General features: G+C 44.4%; 1 protein-coding gene across 1 annotated transcript in view; it reads left to right on the top strand.

Annotated features, from left to right (window-relative positions):
* The window catches only part of LOC144179275 (venom allergen 5-like), a 36,959-nt gene extending 19,558 nt beyond the window's left edge, over window positions 1-17,401 (top strand). Inside the window, exons 8-9 of the mRNA XM_077707564.1 lie at window positions 12,257-12,609; window positions 17,173-17,401. Coding sequence (XP_077563690.1) covers window positions 12,257-12,609; window positions 17,173-17,265 — 446 coding nt within the window. The 3' untranslated portion in view covers window positions 17,266-17,401. The remainder of the gene's footprint in view (window positions 1-12,256; window positions 12,610-17,172) is intronic.
* The last annotated feature ends 895 nt before the right edge of the window (window positions 17,402-18,296 follow it).

The following is an 18,296-nucleotide window of genomic DNA, read 5'->3' on the forward strand; positions in this document are numbered from 1 at the left end:
ATTCGATAGCCACTTTGAAAAATGCCACGACGATTACTAAACTACCTAGGGCCCTATTCTCGACTGCACAAATTGCCGGCAATTTGCCGGAAGTCTTGTCTGATTGGCTTTCAACTTTGGTCACGTGCTTCCGGTTGACGAAGCGGTTGTGTGTTTTGTCGTCATTTTGACGTTTTATGACGTTTAGGGGCACCAGTTCTAAAGTTTGCCTTATTTCTCTTTACTGAAAGCGCATAATTCTTGGCCGGCAACGAAAAACCAGACTAAAGGAACTAGACATGACAACGTAGGCCTGTCTTTGCTATTCAACAACAATAATGCCTGTAATACACGCCCTCTCTGTGATTGGCTGAGAAGGCATGACGTAATTTAAACAGTTGGCGGTAACGATTACGTCATGCATTGGCAACTTCAGGCTGCGTAAAAGTGACGTAATGCTACGTAACAGCTTGAAAATGGCGGCTGTTTTTGTCGCAAAATACAAGCAAAATAGGGCAACAAATTGCCCCGGCGTTCGGCGCCGCGAAATGTGCGCCAGTTTGCAGCAGGCGCAGTTTCGCATGCACGCTGTTTAAGCATGTTTCCTACCGAAGCAAATTATAGTTTCAACTGCTTCCAAGTCAGCGATCATGGAGCATACAAATATCGTGCAGTATTTCGCTTTTATGTTTGGCAATAAAATAAAAATTATTTGTTCGGCGTAACCGCAACATATGAGGGCAGTACAAGCCTCTCCATGACAAAGAGAACCCAATGCATGGCATTTGTCCACACTCGTCCTAGTAAGCTGTTGGGTCACATGATCGATCTCAAGAGAAAAATAAAAGAAAAGTGACTCTTTGGTTCATTACAGCGCTGATTCAAGTCGAGATTGACAAATGAGTGAATCGGCGACATCGGGGCGCTCCGCGGTTATCAGGCGTAGCGCTTCGCTGCTCTTATGTGTCATAGAAGCCATGGTCGCGGCCGTCTTTTTCTGTGATCACGCCACAAACTTGTAACATAGCAGCAGACGATGGCGTGGCGGCGGTGGCGGTAGGGAAGATGATAACGCAACAAAGCTTGCATTGAAGCAGAGAGCTCAGCTATGTTACTAAAAGCGATTGAAAGAAATAAATAGATACGGTAAAAAATTGTGTGATGTTCCTTAGCTCGACATACGCCTTTCGCTCGCTTTTGGATCAACGTTACTCGATCACCTTGTGGTGTTGACGCCATTTCTGACCTCCGGAAATGTGTTTTTCTTGTCAGCCTCAGCTACCGTCTTAATTTTTATAGTACATGCCAAGTGTCTGTATATCTTTTTTGCACATTATTTAATACCTTGGTTGCGATCTTTATGAGTGAATCGTCAAATTACACTGCATGTCGTCATAGTTATAGGTGCCGCACGTCACTGATTGCTTACGTCGGGCTTACGCAAAAAATTGCCGACAATTTGTGCAGTCGAGAATAGGGCCCCAAGGGCCCTATTCTCGACTGCACAAATTGCCGGCATTTCGCCCATGTTTTTTTGCGTAAGCACGACGTAAGCAATCAGTGACGTGCTGCACCTATAGCTATGACGACATGCAGTGTAATTTGACGTGTCACTCATAAAGATCGCTACCAAGGCATCAAATATTGTGCAAGAAAGATATAAAAACACTTGGCATGTACTATAAAAATTAAGACGGTAGCTGAGGCTGACAAGAAAAACACATTTCTGGAGGTCAAATTTAACGCCAACACCACAAGGCGATCGAGTAACGTTGATCCAAAAGCGAGCGAAAGGCGGATGTCGAGCTAAAGAACATCACACAATTTTTTTACCGTATCTATTTATTTCTTTCAATCGTTTTTATTAACATAGCTGGGCTCTCTGCTTCAATGCAAGCTTTGTTGCGATATCACCTTCCCTGCCGCCACCGCCGCCACGCCATCGTCTGCTGCTATGTTACAAGTTTATGGCGTGATCACTGAAAAAGACGGCCGCGACCATCGCTTCTATGACACATAAGAGCAGCGAAGCGCTACGCCTGATAACCGCGGAGCGCACCGATGTCGCCGATTCACTCATTCGTCAAGCTCGATTGCAATCAGCGCTGTAATGAACTAAATAGTCACTTTTCATTGTTATTTTTCTCTTGAGTTCGATCATGTGACCCAACAGCTTACTAGGACAAGTATGGACAAATGCCATGCATTGGGCTCTCTTTGTCATGGAGAGGCTTGTACTGCCCTCTTATGTTGCGGTTACGCCAAACAACTAATTTGTATTTCATTGCCAAACATAAAAGCAAAATACTGCATGTTATTTGTATGTTCCATGATCGCTGACTTGGAAGCAGTTGAAACTATAGTTTGTTTCGGTAGGAAACATGTCTTAAACAGCGCGCATGCGAAACTGCGCCTGCTGCAAATTGCCGCACATTTCGCGGCGCCGTAAGCCGGGGCAATATTGTGCCCTATTTTGCTTGTATTTTGCGACAAAAACAGCCGCCATTTTCAAGCTGTTACGTAGCGTTACGTCACTTTTACGCAGGCTGAAGTTGCCAATGCATGACGTAATCGTTCCCGCCAACTGTTTAAATTACGTCACGCCTTCTCAGCCAATCACAGAGGGGGTGTGTATTACAAGCAGTATTGTTGTTGAATAGCAGAGGCAGGCTTACGTTGTCATGTCCGCTGCATTTAGTATGGTTTTTTATTGCCGGCCAAGAATTATGCGCCTTTAGTAACGAGAAATAAGGCAAACTTTAGAACTGGTGTCCGTAGACGACATGAAACGTCAAAATGACGACAGCACACACAACCGCTTTGTCAACCGGAAGCACGTGACCAAAATTGAAAGCCAATCAGAAAAGACTTCCGGAAAATTGCCTGAATTGCCGGCAATTTGTGCAGTCGAGAATAGGGCCCCAAGTGCGAAATTTGTGCGTAGAGGGAACTGCAGTCTTCTCGGTCACGTCGCATATCTGCTGCGTGTCAGGAAGTGATCGCGTGACCAGCGAACGCACGGCGGCGCGCGCTACTTTGTCGTTATCGCGCAGTACTTCGCTGCCTCCGAGCATGTTGTTGCACACCATGTTTGAGCCCATTGCAAACACGTCACGTGGTTCGAATGAGCTACAAACAAAGGAGGAGCGTTTGGCGGAAGTGTGAGGGGAAGGCAGTGAGACAGACTGAGCCGTGGCGACGCGCTGGTAGACGACGCCTTAGCAGCGCGTGCCGCCCTCCCCTTCAAACTTTTTCCACAAGCTGCTGCTCCGTTTCTTTTGTGCTGGGGTGTCTCGTTCGCTCACTCGGTTACGCGGACACCGCCGCCTTCGCCGCCGCCACCGCCGCCAAACCCCTGTACCGGGCGCCAAAGGGCTCCGCACTAAAGGAAGAAACAAATGCAAAGCAGTAACGGAAGGCGCATTTGCTTGAACGAGCAAATCACGCAACGCCGCTCCGGGCTGGCAATAGCTGTAGCTTCCGCAGTGCTTCCAAACGCGATGTAAAAAGTGAAAGCGTTCATAGGAAGTGTTGCAGAGTCCCTTTAGGTTTGAAGTTAGAACGAAGCAGATCGCTTTATTAAATAAGCCAGCCTGATCTTAAACCTGCCAATTGCTCTGTACGCTTGCCATGAATTAAAGCTACTGCACGCACCTCTATCTTCGCTTCATGTTAGTTATTCAACAGACAGGCAGATATTCCCCAGATAAGTGCAGATATTCCCATACAAAAATGCCTTATGGGCGTCTATTGAAAAATGTATGGTGAGCTATGGCCGCCTATGGGTCTCTATGGTCACCCATAAAAAGGCATAAATTAGGCTATAGCCAGCTATTGAAGTTTTTATAGATCCTGCACTAAAGACTGTAAACCATACAATTCTCTTTAGACGATTATAGAACATCCTAATGTGTTTAGTCTATAGAGTCACAGCTATTCAGGTAACTGTAGCCAGCTAAAGAAATATGTATGGCTTTAGTTCTATAGACCAGCCGCGGCAAAGCTCTTTTGGCTGGCTATAGACCATTTTTTAGCTTTAAGTCTACAGACTCAAAACCATTCAGCTGTCTTTTGCCAGCTATTGAAAAGAGTTCGTCCTAAAGCTATAGAGAGAAAGCCATAAAAGCTCATTCGGCTGGCTATAGGCCGTTGTTTCGCTCTAAGTCTACAGACTTCAAACCATTCAGCTGTCTTTTGCCAGCTATTGAAAAGAGTTCGTCCTAAAGCTATAGAGAGAAAGCCATAAAAGCTCATTTGGCTGGCTATGGGCCGTTGTTTAGCTCTAAGTCTACAAACTTGGAACCATACGGATGTCTGCTGCCAGCTATTGGAGAGAATTTGCTTTAAAGCTAAAGTGAGGCAGCCATAAAAGCTTCTGCGGCTGGGTACAGTACAATATATAACTGTAAACCTTTAGATGTGTGATAATTAAGCAACATTTTGCCGGCATAAGAAAGCGTTCGGCGCAGAACTTACAAGCCTGCATCCATAAAGGCTTCTTTTACTAACTACATAGTAACATACGGCTCCACGTTTCCAGCCGCTAATCGAAAAGTGTTAGCCTATAAAGGTGTAATTCGAGCAACCATTAAATCCTATTCTGCTGGTTTCAATATGACTTATGACGCGAAATTCATATACTCATGATTTACCTAGCTACATCTACAACACAGATTGGATAACGATGATGAGGTTGATCGGCCGGTTATATGAACGTATTTGTTCAATAAGGTTAGGTACTTATTATACCAACAATACGGGAAAAGTACAATTAAAAGAAGCTACTGATTAACGCTCAAATTCAGGTTGCAACTTTGGATACTGCGCGTCCGCAAAGCTTGCAAATGAACGTTGACCGAACGACGTATAATTTCGTAGAATTATTCCTCTGTGGCCCTTCGCTGCCGCAGTCAAGTGAAAAAGCGGGCTTCTCTGAAAACGGCCCTCACAGAGTCGAAGCAGATTGGAAATAACTTTCGCGGCCCACGGTACGCTCTTTCAGAAATATGGTGGAAGCGGTGAACAACCGCATTCTTTCTCCCGCGGACCCCACTTTCAGATTAGTCATTGAGAAAGGGGGAGAGCGACCCATGCTGGACCGAAGGAGGCGCGGTGAAGAAATTCTGGGAAGCGATGAAAGGGTAGAGGGGACACCCCTGCTTCCTGTTTTATTTTCTTTTGTTTGTTTGACATACTCGTTTTGGCGATGGGTACCGAAGGACACGGCCGTGCGGCCCGCGCTGTGTTAGTATTCCTGCGCGCAGCAATGCTAGTGACAGACAATGTTCCCTGAGATCTGAAAACAGATACAACTTTTTTCCGTTGAAGAAAACAAAACGTTAAACGATCTTGTACTTACCAAAAAAAAAATTACCAGCAAACAAGTTGGAAAAAGATCGAAAGATGGGCATGTATCTCCGCACTATTTGCTATCGCGATGGACCTGCTTATACCTGGATGTACTCAATCAGTCACATTTCGTCTCCTTGCTCATGTGCGCGGGCATGGCACGTGTTGCCTGGTGCTGGGAATTTCGACTCGACGGCAATGTGCTCGTGTAGATGGTGTGACGCCAAGCAAATGTGTCGCTTTTTGGTGTCGTGAATTTCGGTGTTTACGGTGACAGTGTTACGATTAATTCAACATCAACTTCAAGTCATGCAAAAATGGATACCTGCGATACTGTGACAGGAATTTCATCGTACGCAAAACTCTAGGGTGAGTGATCTTACGAACTGAAGAGACTCTATAGTGCGAGAAATGCAGGACTTTTTTTTGGTGTTCACGAATACTTTTCTGAACTACCCTGCACCACATGGGCACTGCAACGTAGACAGAAGTGAAGATTTGGCCGCGGTGATGTGACAAAAATAATTTTTTCGCGAACTGAGAAAACTTACAAGGAACTAATTGAGTGAACTTGGAAAAACGTTTTTTTTTTATCGTTGCATTGTGTGCGACCATCTTCATTGTTTTATTGAGAGTGCATTTCCATTTTAGCCACCGAACTTGCAGCTGTGTGCGTTGAGTACTGAGTGTAATGAACGTCTTCTGAGTGCTTTCTTTTCTATGGACTACCCAGCACCTGTAGGTATTTGTGTCTCGGCGGACGTTCGCGGGGAATGTGCCGCGTAGTGTGGCTGTCGAGCGAGTCACTTAAGCGTGAGCCAGGGTGTTGGAATGCGTGTGCTGTGTTTTTCGATCGGCGTATGTAAACAACTGTTTACTGGTGGTGAAGTAGCGTAGATAGTAGCCATTTATGTGATGAATGGAATGAATAAACCCCTTGATTTTGCTTTCCTTGAATGCCTGTGTTTAAGCCTTTTGTGAATGAAAACTGGCGAAGTGTTTGCAGTCGCATCCTTGCACTCCCCCTATATCGCTGAAGTGTTCACGGAGCATATATTACAGAATGCACCTGAGTGCCACAGGACAAGTTCTAGAGATCTGCAAGGCTCTATGCCGGCATGGCAGCGTGCTAATAATTTCTCAGCGGCTGCTGTTGTCGCTGTGTTTCAAGTAGTGGTGATTCTCTTCTGGCTGCAGCTCATGTAAAAATATTGTATGGTCGGCTATTGAAAAACCTTCTTATGGTTGTCTTTAGCTATTTGGCCCAATTATCTGTAGACATTTCTATGGCTGTCTTTAGCCATTCCTATCGACATTCCTATGGGTGTCTTTAGATTCTTCTATAGCCATAGCGATATCCAAAGAAGACCTAAGACAGCCATAGAACCGGCTATAGAAGAAGCTAAAGACACCCATAGGGATTTCAATACGAATAGCTAAAGACAACCATACAACCGGCCATAGAAGAACCTAAAGACACCCATAGGAATGTCGATAAGAATAGCTAAAGACAGCCGTAGAACCGGTTATAGAGGAAGCTAAAGACACCCATAGGAATGGCGAAACGAATCGCTAAAGACAGCCACAGAAAAGTCTAAAGATTATTGGGCCAAATAGCTAAAGACGACCATAAAAAGGATTTTCTATAGCCGACCATACAATATTTTTGTATGGGTTCACTAACGTGCGATAAAAACTACAGTTAAACCTGGATGTAACGAATCTCTATATAACGAATTCCTGGATTTAACGAACTTCTTCTATTCCCCCTTTCCACCCCCATTGAAGCCCATGTCCCATACAAAAATATTGTATGGTCGGCTATAGAAAATCCTTTTTATGGTCGTCTTTAGCTATTTGGCCCAATAATCTTTAGACTTTTCTATGGCTGTCTTTAGCGATTCGTATCGCCATTCCTATGGGTGTCTTTAGCTTCTTCTATAACCGGTTCTACGGCTGTCTTTAGCTATTCTTATCGACATTCCTATGGGTGTCTTTAGGTTCTTCTATAGCCGGTTGTATGGTTGTCTTTAGCTATTCGTATTGAAATCCCTATGGGTGTCTTTAGCTGCTTCTATAGCCGGTTCTATGGCTGTCTTAGGTCTTCTTTGGATATCGCTATGGCTATAGAAGAATCTAAAGACACCCATAGGAATGTCGATAGGAATGGCTAAAGACAGCCATAGAAATGTCTAAAGATAATTGGGCCAAATAGCTAAAGACAACCATAAGAAGGTTTGTCAATAGCCGACCATACAATATTTTTGCATGAGCTGCAGCCAGAAGAGAATCACCACTACTTGAAACACAGCGGCAGCAGCAGCCGCTGAGAAATTATTAGCACGCTGCCATGCTGGCATAGAGCCTTGCAGATCTCTAGAACTTGTCCTGTGGCACTTAGGTGCATTCTGTAATATATGCTCCGTGAACACTTCAGCGATATAGGGGGAGCGTGAGGTTGCGATTGCAAACACTTCGCCAGTTTTCATTCACAAAAGGCTTAAACACAGGCATTCAAGGAAAGCAAAATCAAGGGGTTTATTCATTCCATTCATCACATAAATGGCTACTATCTACGCTACTTCATCACCAGTAAACAGTTGTTCACATACGCCGATCGAAAAACACAGCACACGCATTCCAACACCCTGGCTCACGCTTAAGTGACTCGCTCGACAGCCACACTACGCGGCACATTCCCCGCGAACGTCCGCCGAGACACAAATACCTACAGGTGCTGGGTAGTCCATAGAAAAGAAAGCACTCAGAAGACGTTCATTACACTCAGTACTCAACGCACACAGCTGCAAGTTCGGTGGCTAAAATGGAAATGCACTCTCAATAAAACAATGAAGATGGTCGCACACAATGCAATGATAAAAAAAAACGTTTTTCCAAGTTCACTCAATTAGTTCCTAGTAAGTTTTCTCAGTTCGCGAAAAAATTATTTTTGTCACATCACCGCGGCCAAATCTTCACTTCTGTCTACGTTGCAGTGCCCATGTGGTGCGGGGTAGTTTAGAAAAGTATTCGTGAACAACAAAAAAAGTCCTGCATTTCTCGCACTATAGAGTCTCTTCAGTTCGTAAGATCACTCACCCTAGAGTTTTGCGTACGATGAAATTCCTGTCACAGTATCGCAGGTATCCATTTTCGCTTGACTTGAAGTTGATGTTGAATTAATCGTAACACTGTCACCGTAAACACCGAAATTCACGACACCAAAAAGCGACACATTTGCTTGGCATCACACCATCTACACGAGCACATTGCCGTCGAGTCGAAATTCCCAGCACCAGGCAACACGTGCCATGCCCGCGCACATGAACAAGGAGACGAAATGTGGCTGACTGAGTACATCCAGGTATAAGCAGGTCCATCGCGATAGCAAATAGTGCGGAGATACATGCCCATCTTTCGATCTTTTTCTAACTTGTTTGCTGGTAATTTTTTTTGGTAAGTACAAGATCGCTTAACGTTTTGTTTTCTTCATCCGAAAAATGTTGTATCTGTTCTCAGTACTCAGGGAACATTGTCTGTCACTAGCATTGCTGCGCGCAGGAATACTAACACAGCGCGGGCCGCACGGCCGTTTCCTTCGGTACCAATCGCCAAAACCAGTATGTCAAACAAACAAAAGAAAATAAAACAGGAAGCAGGGGTGTCCCCTCTACCCTTTCATCGCTTCCCAGAATTTCTTCACCGCGCCTCCTTCGCCCCGCGTGGGTCGCTCTCCCCCTTTCTCAATGACTAATCTGAAAGTGGGGTCCGCGGGAGAAAGAATGCGGTTGTTCGCAGCTTCCACCATATTTCTGAGAGAGCGTACCCTGGGCCGCGAAAGTTATTTCCAATCTGCTTCGACGCTGTGACGGGCCGTTTTCAGAGAAGCCCGCTTTTTCACTTGACCGCGGCAGCGAAGGGCCACAGAGGAATAATTCTACGAAATTATACGTCTTTCCGTCAACGTTCATTTGCAAGCTTTGCGGACGCGCAGTATCCAAAGTTGCAACCTGAATTTGAGCGTTAATCAGTAGCTTCTTTTAATTGTACTTTTGCCGTATTGTTGGTATCATAAGTACCTAACCTTATTGAACAAATACGTTCATATAACCGGCCGATCAACCTCATCATCGTTATCCAATCTGTGTTGTAGGTGTAGCTAGGTAAATCATGAGTATATGAATTTCGCGTCATAAGTCATATTGAAACCAGCAGAATAGGATTTAATGGTTGCTCGAATTATACCTTTATAGGCGAACACTTTTCGATTAGCGGCTGGAAACTTGGAGCCGTATGTTACTATGTAGTTAGTTAAAGAAGTCTTTATGAATGCAGGCTTGTCAGTTCTGCGCCAAACCCTTTCTTAATGCCGGCAAAATGCTGCTTAATTATCACACATCTAAAGGTTTACAGTTATATATTGTACTGTACCCAGCAGCATAAGCTTTTATGGCTGCCTCACTTTAGCTTTAAAGCAAATTCTCTCCAATAGCTGGCAGAAGACATCCGTATGGTTCCAAGTTTGTAGACTTAGAGCTAAACAACGGCCCATAGCCAGCCAAATGAGCTTTTATGGCTTTCTCTCTATAGCTTTAGGACGAACTCTTTTCAATAGCTGGCAAAAGACAGCTGAATGGTTTTGAGTCTGTAGACTTCAAGCTAAAAAATGGTCTATAGCCAGCCAAAAGAGCTTTGCCGCGGCTGGTCTATAGAACTAAAGCCATACATATTTCTTTAGCTGGCTACAGTTACCTGAATAGCTGTGACTCTATAGACTAAACACATTAGGATGTTCTATAATCGTCTAAAGAGAATTGTATGGTTTACAGTCTTTAGTGCAGGATCTATAAAAACTTCAATAGCTGGCTATAGCCTAATTTATGCCTTTTTATGGGTGACCATAGAGACCCATAGGCGGCCATAGCTCACCATACATTTTTCAATAGACGCCCATAAGGCATTTTTGTATGGGGTGTTTGCTACCTCAATGTGACGAAGTCGTGCTATGGTTAACCTTTATACGAGGAAGTCGATAAGCTGGTCAGTCATTGTTTTTTATCAGAGTTCCGGAAAAACAGGGCGGAGAAATGCACTAATTTAGCGAATACTAGCACTACTGTACAGAGCCAGCAGCTATGAAAACGTCTAGAATCGACTAAAAAACGACATTTGTCATGATGATGATTATTAATATTATTGTTATTAATAATAATATTATTATTATTATTATGACGTCGATAATGATGATGATGACGATGGTGGTGGTGGTGGTGGGGATAATGATGATAAACGAAGCGGCTAGTGCCATCCCGTGGTTCAGGTAGGAGTCAGGTCTGGTTTTCCTTGTCTGGTGTGACGTACCCCACCAGGCAGCAGAAATAACTACACTTTTTTTTCGCCCGCACCGCAAACAATTCTGCGTTTCAACGTGTGAGTGCGCTGTCGTTTCGAGAAAAGGTTTCAGGTGCTAGGCCTGCCTGTCGGCGTCTTGTCGCGCGTCTTCACTGCTATCTGTGGTATAGGTTCGTCGGTGATGAGCACTGCTGCGAGAAGACGGAAATGTGTGTCGTTTCAATACAAGCTCACAATTTTAAATGTGGTCTCCGCCTTCGAGAAAGACGAATGTCGCCGCCCGATGCAATATCCCGGCTAGCAGCCTCTCAACGATTTTTCTGCGCGGAAAAGAGCATCAAGTTCGTGAAAAGGCGCCCTTTCAGCATACGGCAAAAGTAATACTTAAGTTACCTTTGTGAATATGGGGGTAAGTGAATTTTCCTCTTTCGAGCGAAGTCTAGTGTCTTAGCTCGTGCGAAAGCAGCAGGCGCCACTTACGCAGCTTCTCATTGTGAAATAAATTTTGAAGGGTGAGTTCACCTTCACTCATATATGCCGTTTTGGTTTCGTTTCTTCTTCATTCATGCGAGCCTTAACTCTAAACCTGCATATAAGGAAAACCTGTATGTCACAAAAAATTGCGAACTTTTGTCAACTTCGTTACATCCAGGTTTAACAGCATACAATTCTTTTGTAGACACGTGAGCTTGAATCCTTGCGCTAGGGCAGGGCTGCAGTGCCGGCCTACGACACGTGAATTGTTAATAGGCTGGCACAAGGTCGGTACGTCTGCTAAAATGGCATAGAGGTAATGACTTACCTCCATGATACGACAGGCGGTGGTACGTTACATTACGCTAGATTCAGCAGAGGGAAGTAGTTCCTAGTTCTAGACGGAGCGTTACAAACGAAAACGTAATTAGACGGCCCTTTAGTGGCCTGCTTACAGTACCGTCCGACAGTACTCTAGTCGCAGCGTTCGATGAAATCCATTAGCCGCCCACAAGAAGTTTATTTCTTGACGGTCAAGCACTTGATGTCGAAGCATTAAAAAAGATTACCGAGCAGCCGCCCAAATGTTGAACCGCCCACGAAACTAAACTGGAGTGTGTGCTTCTCTTTCACTCTCGCAATACTTCCGCCAATAAACAGTCAAATTTATCGCTAAATAATATCACTTTTTGGTAACGTTTCCTCGTAGCGTGTGCTAAAAGGCGCACAGAGCAGATTCTGTATAGTTTGCCGCAATCAAGCAAGGTCCTCGTCAGCTTCACTCATCTTTGTTTTATGCTAAACCCGTTCACTTAACAATGTATTATTGCAATCCATACTCGATGTTGTCTTGCGATTACGCTGTTCTCGGTTGTCATTTATTTGCGCAGAAAGTGTCGTTGTGTGCCGCACTCATGGCACAAAAAATAGAAAAGATACGCACAAAAACGCCATTTTTGTCCAAAGACAAGGTTTTCTTTTTTTTCGTAAGCACGTCATCATCTCCTGTCCTCCACGTCATGTTCAGTTTGAAGATCACTTGTGTTGACATCGCACAGACGTTGTTATTACACCTAATCTCTTCTTGTTTGTCTCGGTGCAGCGGGATACGCCGAAACAGTGCTGGGATCTGGCCATAGTGCAGAGCTGACTTTCGAGGAGGTTATCCGCCCCAGCAGAGGATACCTCTGCGCCGTGGTCGACTTCAGCAAGGGACCTAACGTGGCCGGGCAGGCGGAGAGCGGCACGTTCCACCTCGTCGTGACGCCCCTTTTAAGACCAGGGGATAAGCACACCCACGACCTGTCCTCTCGTCCCTTAAGTCTTTTGTTTCACTCCATTGGCACGCCCGTCGAGGTCCCCCGGACACTGACACAAGAACCAACCTCTGCTGGTTCAATTCCGACTGGCCTAGTCCGAATGCAGGCCCCCCTGGTGAACAACGGTCCCTTTAAGGTAAGAACGTACCTGTTTCGGGATACTCTCGAATATGGTAGCTCAAACGTTAGTTGGAAAGGGAAAAAAAATGTTGCGATGGTAATGTGTGGCGAGCAGGAGCCAGCTATCCACTGACTTCATAAAAGTTGCCACCAATTACTTTTGGCGAGTGGGGCTTCCTCATGTCCCCTTTCGCCTAGCTGTGTTCAGTGGCTGCGATCTATTAGAGGCGCCACTGTGATATTAAACGAATGAGGAGGCAGCGAGACGTCGCTGCACCTTTCATTTTTGGTGATATTCCTCTTTGCGCGTGAGTCTGTGTTATCTGACATTGAAGATTTTGACTACGGTATATGAAGCTCACACGGAACACCAGCATACTAATTTTCAAATAGCATGCGCCATTCCTCTGCAATGTCGCACGCCACGGCTGCAAACCCTCTCAATCAAGGTCATAAAAAAAAGAGATTGCGACCACGCGAGCAAGAAAACCCGTTGCTAGTGGAAACTAATGTTAGTTGGAGTGGGCACTGATGGCAAGAGCGTCGGAGGAATGTCTTCTCCTACCCTTCTAAACCAAACGCCGCTCTCCCTTTGAGCGCTACGGAACTAGTTAAACCACAAGGTAGACATTACATAAACAAAATCGGAACAATTCGATACACAATTGTGGCAGAAAGGAAAGAAAGTAAATTCACGCGTAGTACGGGTTCACTTCGTGTAATTGCCGTCTAATTTTTACTCCATTGCAAGAAATCTTGTGTGCTGCCTTTGGTGTCATATATGCTTCATAGGATAGAATGTTATATGCTTCATCGGGTAATGTGCCGATAAGACCTCTTCCCGTTATTCACGTTAACAAAATTTGGATATGGCTGAGATAAGTTGTCTTTAACCCACAGTTCCGTGCCAAGTGTGCCCAGGACACAGCTTTTTGCCTGTTGTGTCGTTCCATAATATGCCAGTCAATGAAGCCGCCTGCTCTCTGCTTGCAATAAGAAAAGTATTTAACGGTCGCCTAAAGTGCAGCGCTGCAAAAGCCAAAGCTAAGATCATGAAGAAGAAAAAACTGAGGAGAGGCCTTGACATCACGTTTTGAGCAGCCGCCCCGCCATTTTTGAAGGTGGTGCTTTTTTCTTGTATTTTACGTACGCTCGCCTCTCCCCCACCATCACACGTTTCTCCTGTCGTCTGCTACGTCTAAGCCTGACAACCACTGGTACCGAGTAGACTGGGCCGTGACGTAGGCCCTCGGTGGGCCAGCCTTTAGACGCGGTTGCCAGTGACCGTTGCCAGTAGAAATTGCCGGATGGCTGGCAGAGCCTCACTTGAGTATTCTTTCCTGCATGTCTGAGATAAAGCTATCCGCTAAAGCACCTGCTGCTATCCGCAAAAGCACCAGTCACGGCGCACCGTTGCCTGCTGACTACACTGTCGCGTTGAGGGGGCTGTTATACGCCCGAAAAAAAAAACGATACACCTCAACCGTCTCTTAACGCTGACGACGCCCACCTTTGGCGCATACTCGAAACCCATACTTAATTTAAAGCCCAAATTCAATGCTACATCCATCCCACCCAATACCCCAACAACTGCCATCCTTGCCAGACTCCCTGTACCCCGTACAAGATTGCGTGGAAATTGCCGTAGAGTCCAGTGCCCCTCCCCTCCCAGTTCCCGGAGCAGTGGGAGTGCAAACCTTCCAGCTCGCGGACAGGTCTCATTTGATCTCACACGCCAGAGCAGCGGCAACAGATCGCAAATTTGTGGACTGAGAAAAGACCATGCATTTCCCCATAGACCGGTTTGTCGACAGGAAACTGATAAGATCTCTGGATACACAGCGTGTGCGTGAAACCGGCCTTCCATTGTGTCAAAACGGGCACTCGAAAATCGCTAAAAAGGAGGTGTTCTAGATAAGAAAACACACGCATCGATCGTGGAGGAGTACGAAAGTATAGCTTTATCTCGTAAAACGCGTATCGGTATACATTTAGGTATACATCGGTATGCTTAAAAGATATTTCTCCCCTGCCAAATAAGTTTTCACATGCAAGGTTTCGACGTCGACATAACAGCAAAGATATCGATGGCATTCAACTACGACTGGTTCTATTTGGGCTTGATATAATTGCGCCCATTATAACATATATTTGCAACGTGTGTTTCCCCTCCGGAATTTTTCCAAAAAAAGCTTCAGATACCGAAAGTCACCGCAGTATTTAAAAGTGGTGACAAAAATGACTTTACAAACTATAGACCTGTTTCAGTGCTGCCAACTTCCTCTAAAGGTATAGAAAAGGTAATGTCTTCGAGAATTACAGTCTTTTCTGATAAGTTTGTTATTTTTTCAGACGCACAGTATGAATTTCAATAGGGAAAATCTACCACACATGCACTACTTCAACAAAAAAAAAAAATCTTATTGGACAGTTTTGAGTCAAAGCTATTAACTCTTTGAATTTTTCTGGGTTTTTCCAAAGCGTTCGCCAGGCATAATCATGCGACGTTAATACCTAAACTTGAACGATATGGTATCCAAGCGACGGCTTTAAATATAATCTAAAGCTACTTGCAGTTTCATAGTCAGTGTGTCGTCATTAACAAAGTCGATTCCAAATTTCTTCCTATCAGTGCAGGAGTTCCACAAGGCACCATTTTAGAGCCGTTACTATTTAATCTGTACGTCCATGACATTATCAAAACCAACCCAGATGCAAAAGTTGTAATGTATGCAGCTGACGTCAGCCTTTTTCTCACTGCTAATAGCAGTGACGAATTAACTTTTGTAGCAAATAGTACACTGCAAAAATTCCATGAATGAATTAAGGCTAACTCCCTAGCTATAAACACGCTAAAAACTAAATCAGTTGTTTTCAGAACTAGGAATACATTGATGCGTGGCCCTCTCAATTTATTGTTCGGTGGCGCTAAAATACCCTCTGTACCGAATGTCAAAACCCTGGGTGTTACATTTAATGAATATTTATATTGGTACCCGCATACTGATCGAGTAAAAATTAATCTTTGGAGGGTATATGGGGTTATAGGTCCGGTCCGGTACTTTCATCCACAAAATGTTAAATTGCTTATTTACAGCTGATTAGTTAGTCAACTCTCCTAAGCTCTATTCGTCCGGGGAACTGCTGAACAAAGCCATGTAAATAAACATAAAATCTTAGAAAACAAGATATTGTGTAATGTAACAAATGCCCTCATGATTACCCGCCTACAGATCTATACCGCAATCTAAAAATCATTCCAATTAAGTCCCTATATTCATACATGCTTGTACGACCCTACATAAAGGAAATGAAGACTGCAAGTAGGTTCTTGCAGGATACTGCTAAATTAACAAAAAAAAACTTATTAACTCCAACGCTCCATCACATCGAACATTGGCATACTCCCATCTCCAGGACTAACTACGGAAAGCAACCAGTGGAATAGCAGCTGCCTTACACTTTAAACAACTAACCTATGTAATATAAAGTCGGAAAACTCAACGCCTAAATCATGGAAGCAATAAAATGTTGATTCGACGCTCTTTTGCTAAATGTGCTTACGCGTTGTTCGTACATGCATTTACGCTTCTTTCTGTGTTGTAACGTGGTACTAGTTTCGAAATTCTCTAGGACGTAAACAAGGTGTATATTTCTGTCGTATGAACTATGCATTGTATACTGTACCATCTGGAAATTGCTATGTTCATTTTTTTCACCTGATTTTTTCACACTCCGTTGGTCGACTGAAGTTCGACCTGCTTCTTTTCATTCTTTTTTTTTTCTTTTCTATGTATAACATGACACTTGCCTTGTAATTATAGGCCGGCAGTGCGGCGCTGCCGTCGACGTGTGTACACGGGGTGGGGTCCCCGTCAAGCCCGCGCCTGTGATGGCTTTTTGACCCCACTCCTTGCAACATGTGATGTAAATGGAGAAATAAATTTGAATTTGAATAAATTTGAATTTGAAATTTGAAATTCAGATCGTTCGTAGATACGTTTACTTAGTGCACGAAAAATTGTCACATGTGTTTGTTCTGCGTTTGCGATTTCGGTTTTTGAAGGTTTGACAACCAATTGGTTGCACTTTCAGCGAACGTTGGACACACTTTTAGCTTTCTCGCTTCTCGCAGCTTTCTTTAGGAAGGGTGGTAATTATTCTATTCATTTTTACTCGGATCCTTTTATTTCCTTACCTCCCTCCCTCCCTCCCTCCCTCCCTCACTCACTCACTCACTCACTCACTCACTCACTCACTCACTCACTCACTCACTCACTCACTCACTCACTCACTCACTCACTCACTCACTCACTCACTCACTCACTCACTCATCTTTCTATATATTCCAAAAATGGTTGAAACAGTAACAAACGCTATTTAGGAGGACCTTGAAACTTGATTGCTTTCTGCCTAAAGAAACGTATTTGTAGGCCCATTTTCGAATACATTTTCTCACAGATATTCGCGGAGTGGACACTTGTATTTATTTGTTCTCACTATACACGTTGTATTCTCCGCTTTCAAACAGAATCAATGCGGGAACCATATCGTTGCGTCTCTTTTGGCTCTTTCCCAGGTGGGGTTTTCGTTCGCCGTACCTGAAGGAAGCCCAGCCCAGTACGTCAATATTCACAAGGTCGCCGTCTACGACAAGCTTTGCTCCAGATAAGCAATTGAAATGATAACATCGGGAAGCAGTGCTACTCATTACTTGGCGTACTATGCTTGCAATCTTAACACACATGTAAACGCACAGTTGTCACTTGGATCATCTTAACTGGTGCCAATAAAGCTTGTGAAATTTCTTTGGCGACCAAAATGTTTTCGGATAATATTTTAAATACATAACGTGCTTGTACGTGCCTTTTATAGAGAAATCCGACCTGCCATATCTCCCTTCGCACCGACACGCTTTACAGAAGCTTCGGACGAAAGAAGACTGGATAATAATGTCACCGTAAGGCTAGACAATAGAAAGTGAACCATCGTTGAGCTTACTTTGTGGACAGAAATGTAGAATAACGCGTGCGTCACATCGCGCCTATGCCCCACACGCAAATAAGTTTCCAAATAGTTAGCACTGGTGGCATAAATCATAGGTGTCAACATTATGTTACGGAAAATGAACTTGGATCACATTTAGGGCAAAACACAAGTGCGAAACCACGATGTACTCGGCTCTTTAAATTAAATACAAACTTTGTGTTGGTTGTTATAAATAAACAATTAAAATCACTTCATCTGGAATAAAAAAATTAGCAGTGGCTTAGCTCGGCTTGCCAGGATATACGTAGCGTGAGCTAAGGTTCAGCTGGTTATTATTAGGTATTCTGGCTGTCTGGGATTAGCTGATTATCATGCTTACTGCTGCTAAAACGGTTTCCAATCCAATCCAGTCCAGTCCGGTCCAGTCCGGTGCAGTCCCTGCTCCTCGCACATGCGCAGCACGGCTCTCCAGGAGCCACGTGAAACAGCTATCAATCGGCTGCGGCGCCGCGTCAGACTTGGTTACTGCGCAACGGAGGCGCACAGCTGGGCACGCGTCGGCGCCAGTGCGTCTGCCGTGGCTATGACATCACTCCTCTGGAATGCGCAGACCAGCGAATGTGCAGACCCAGTTGTCTACAACCCGTACTCCAATTGTATTGGATTTCCAATCCAATCCAACACAATCTAATTTAATCCAACCCAATCCAATCC

This window comes from Haemaphysalis longicornis, unplaced genomic scaffold (assembly GCF_048455015.1).
Source record: "Haemaphysalis longicornis isolate Haplotype H1 unplaced genomic scaffold, Haemaphysalis longicornis Haplotype H1 scaffold_4, whole genome shotgun sequence".
NCBI lineage: Eukaryota > Metazoa > Arthropoda > Arachnida > Ixodida > Ixodidae > Haemaphysalis > Haemaphysalis longicornis.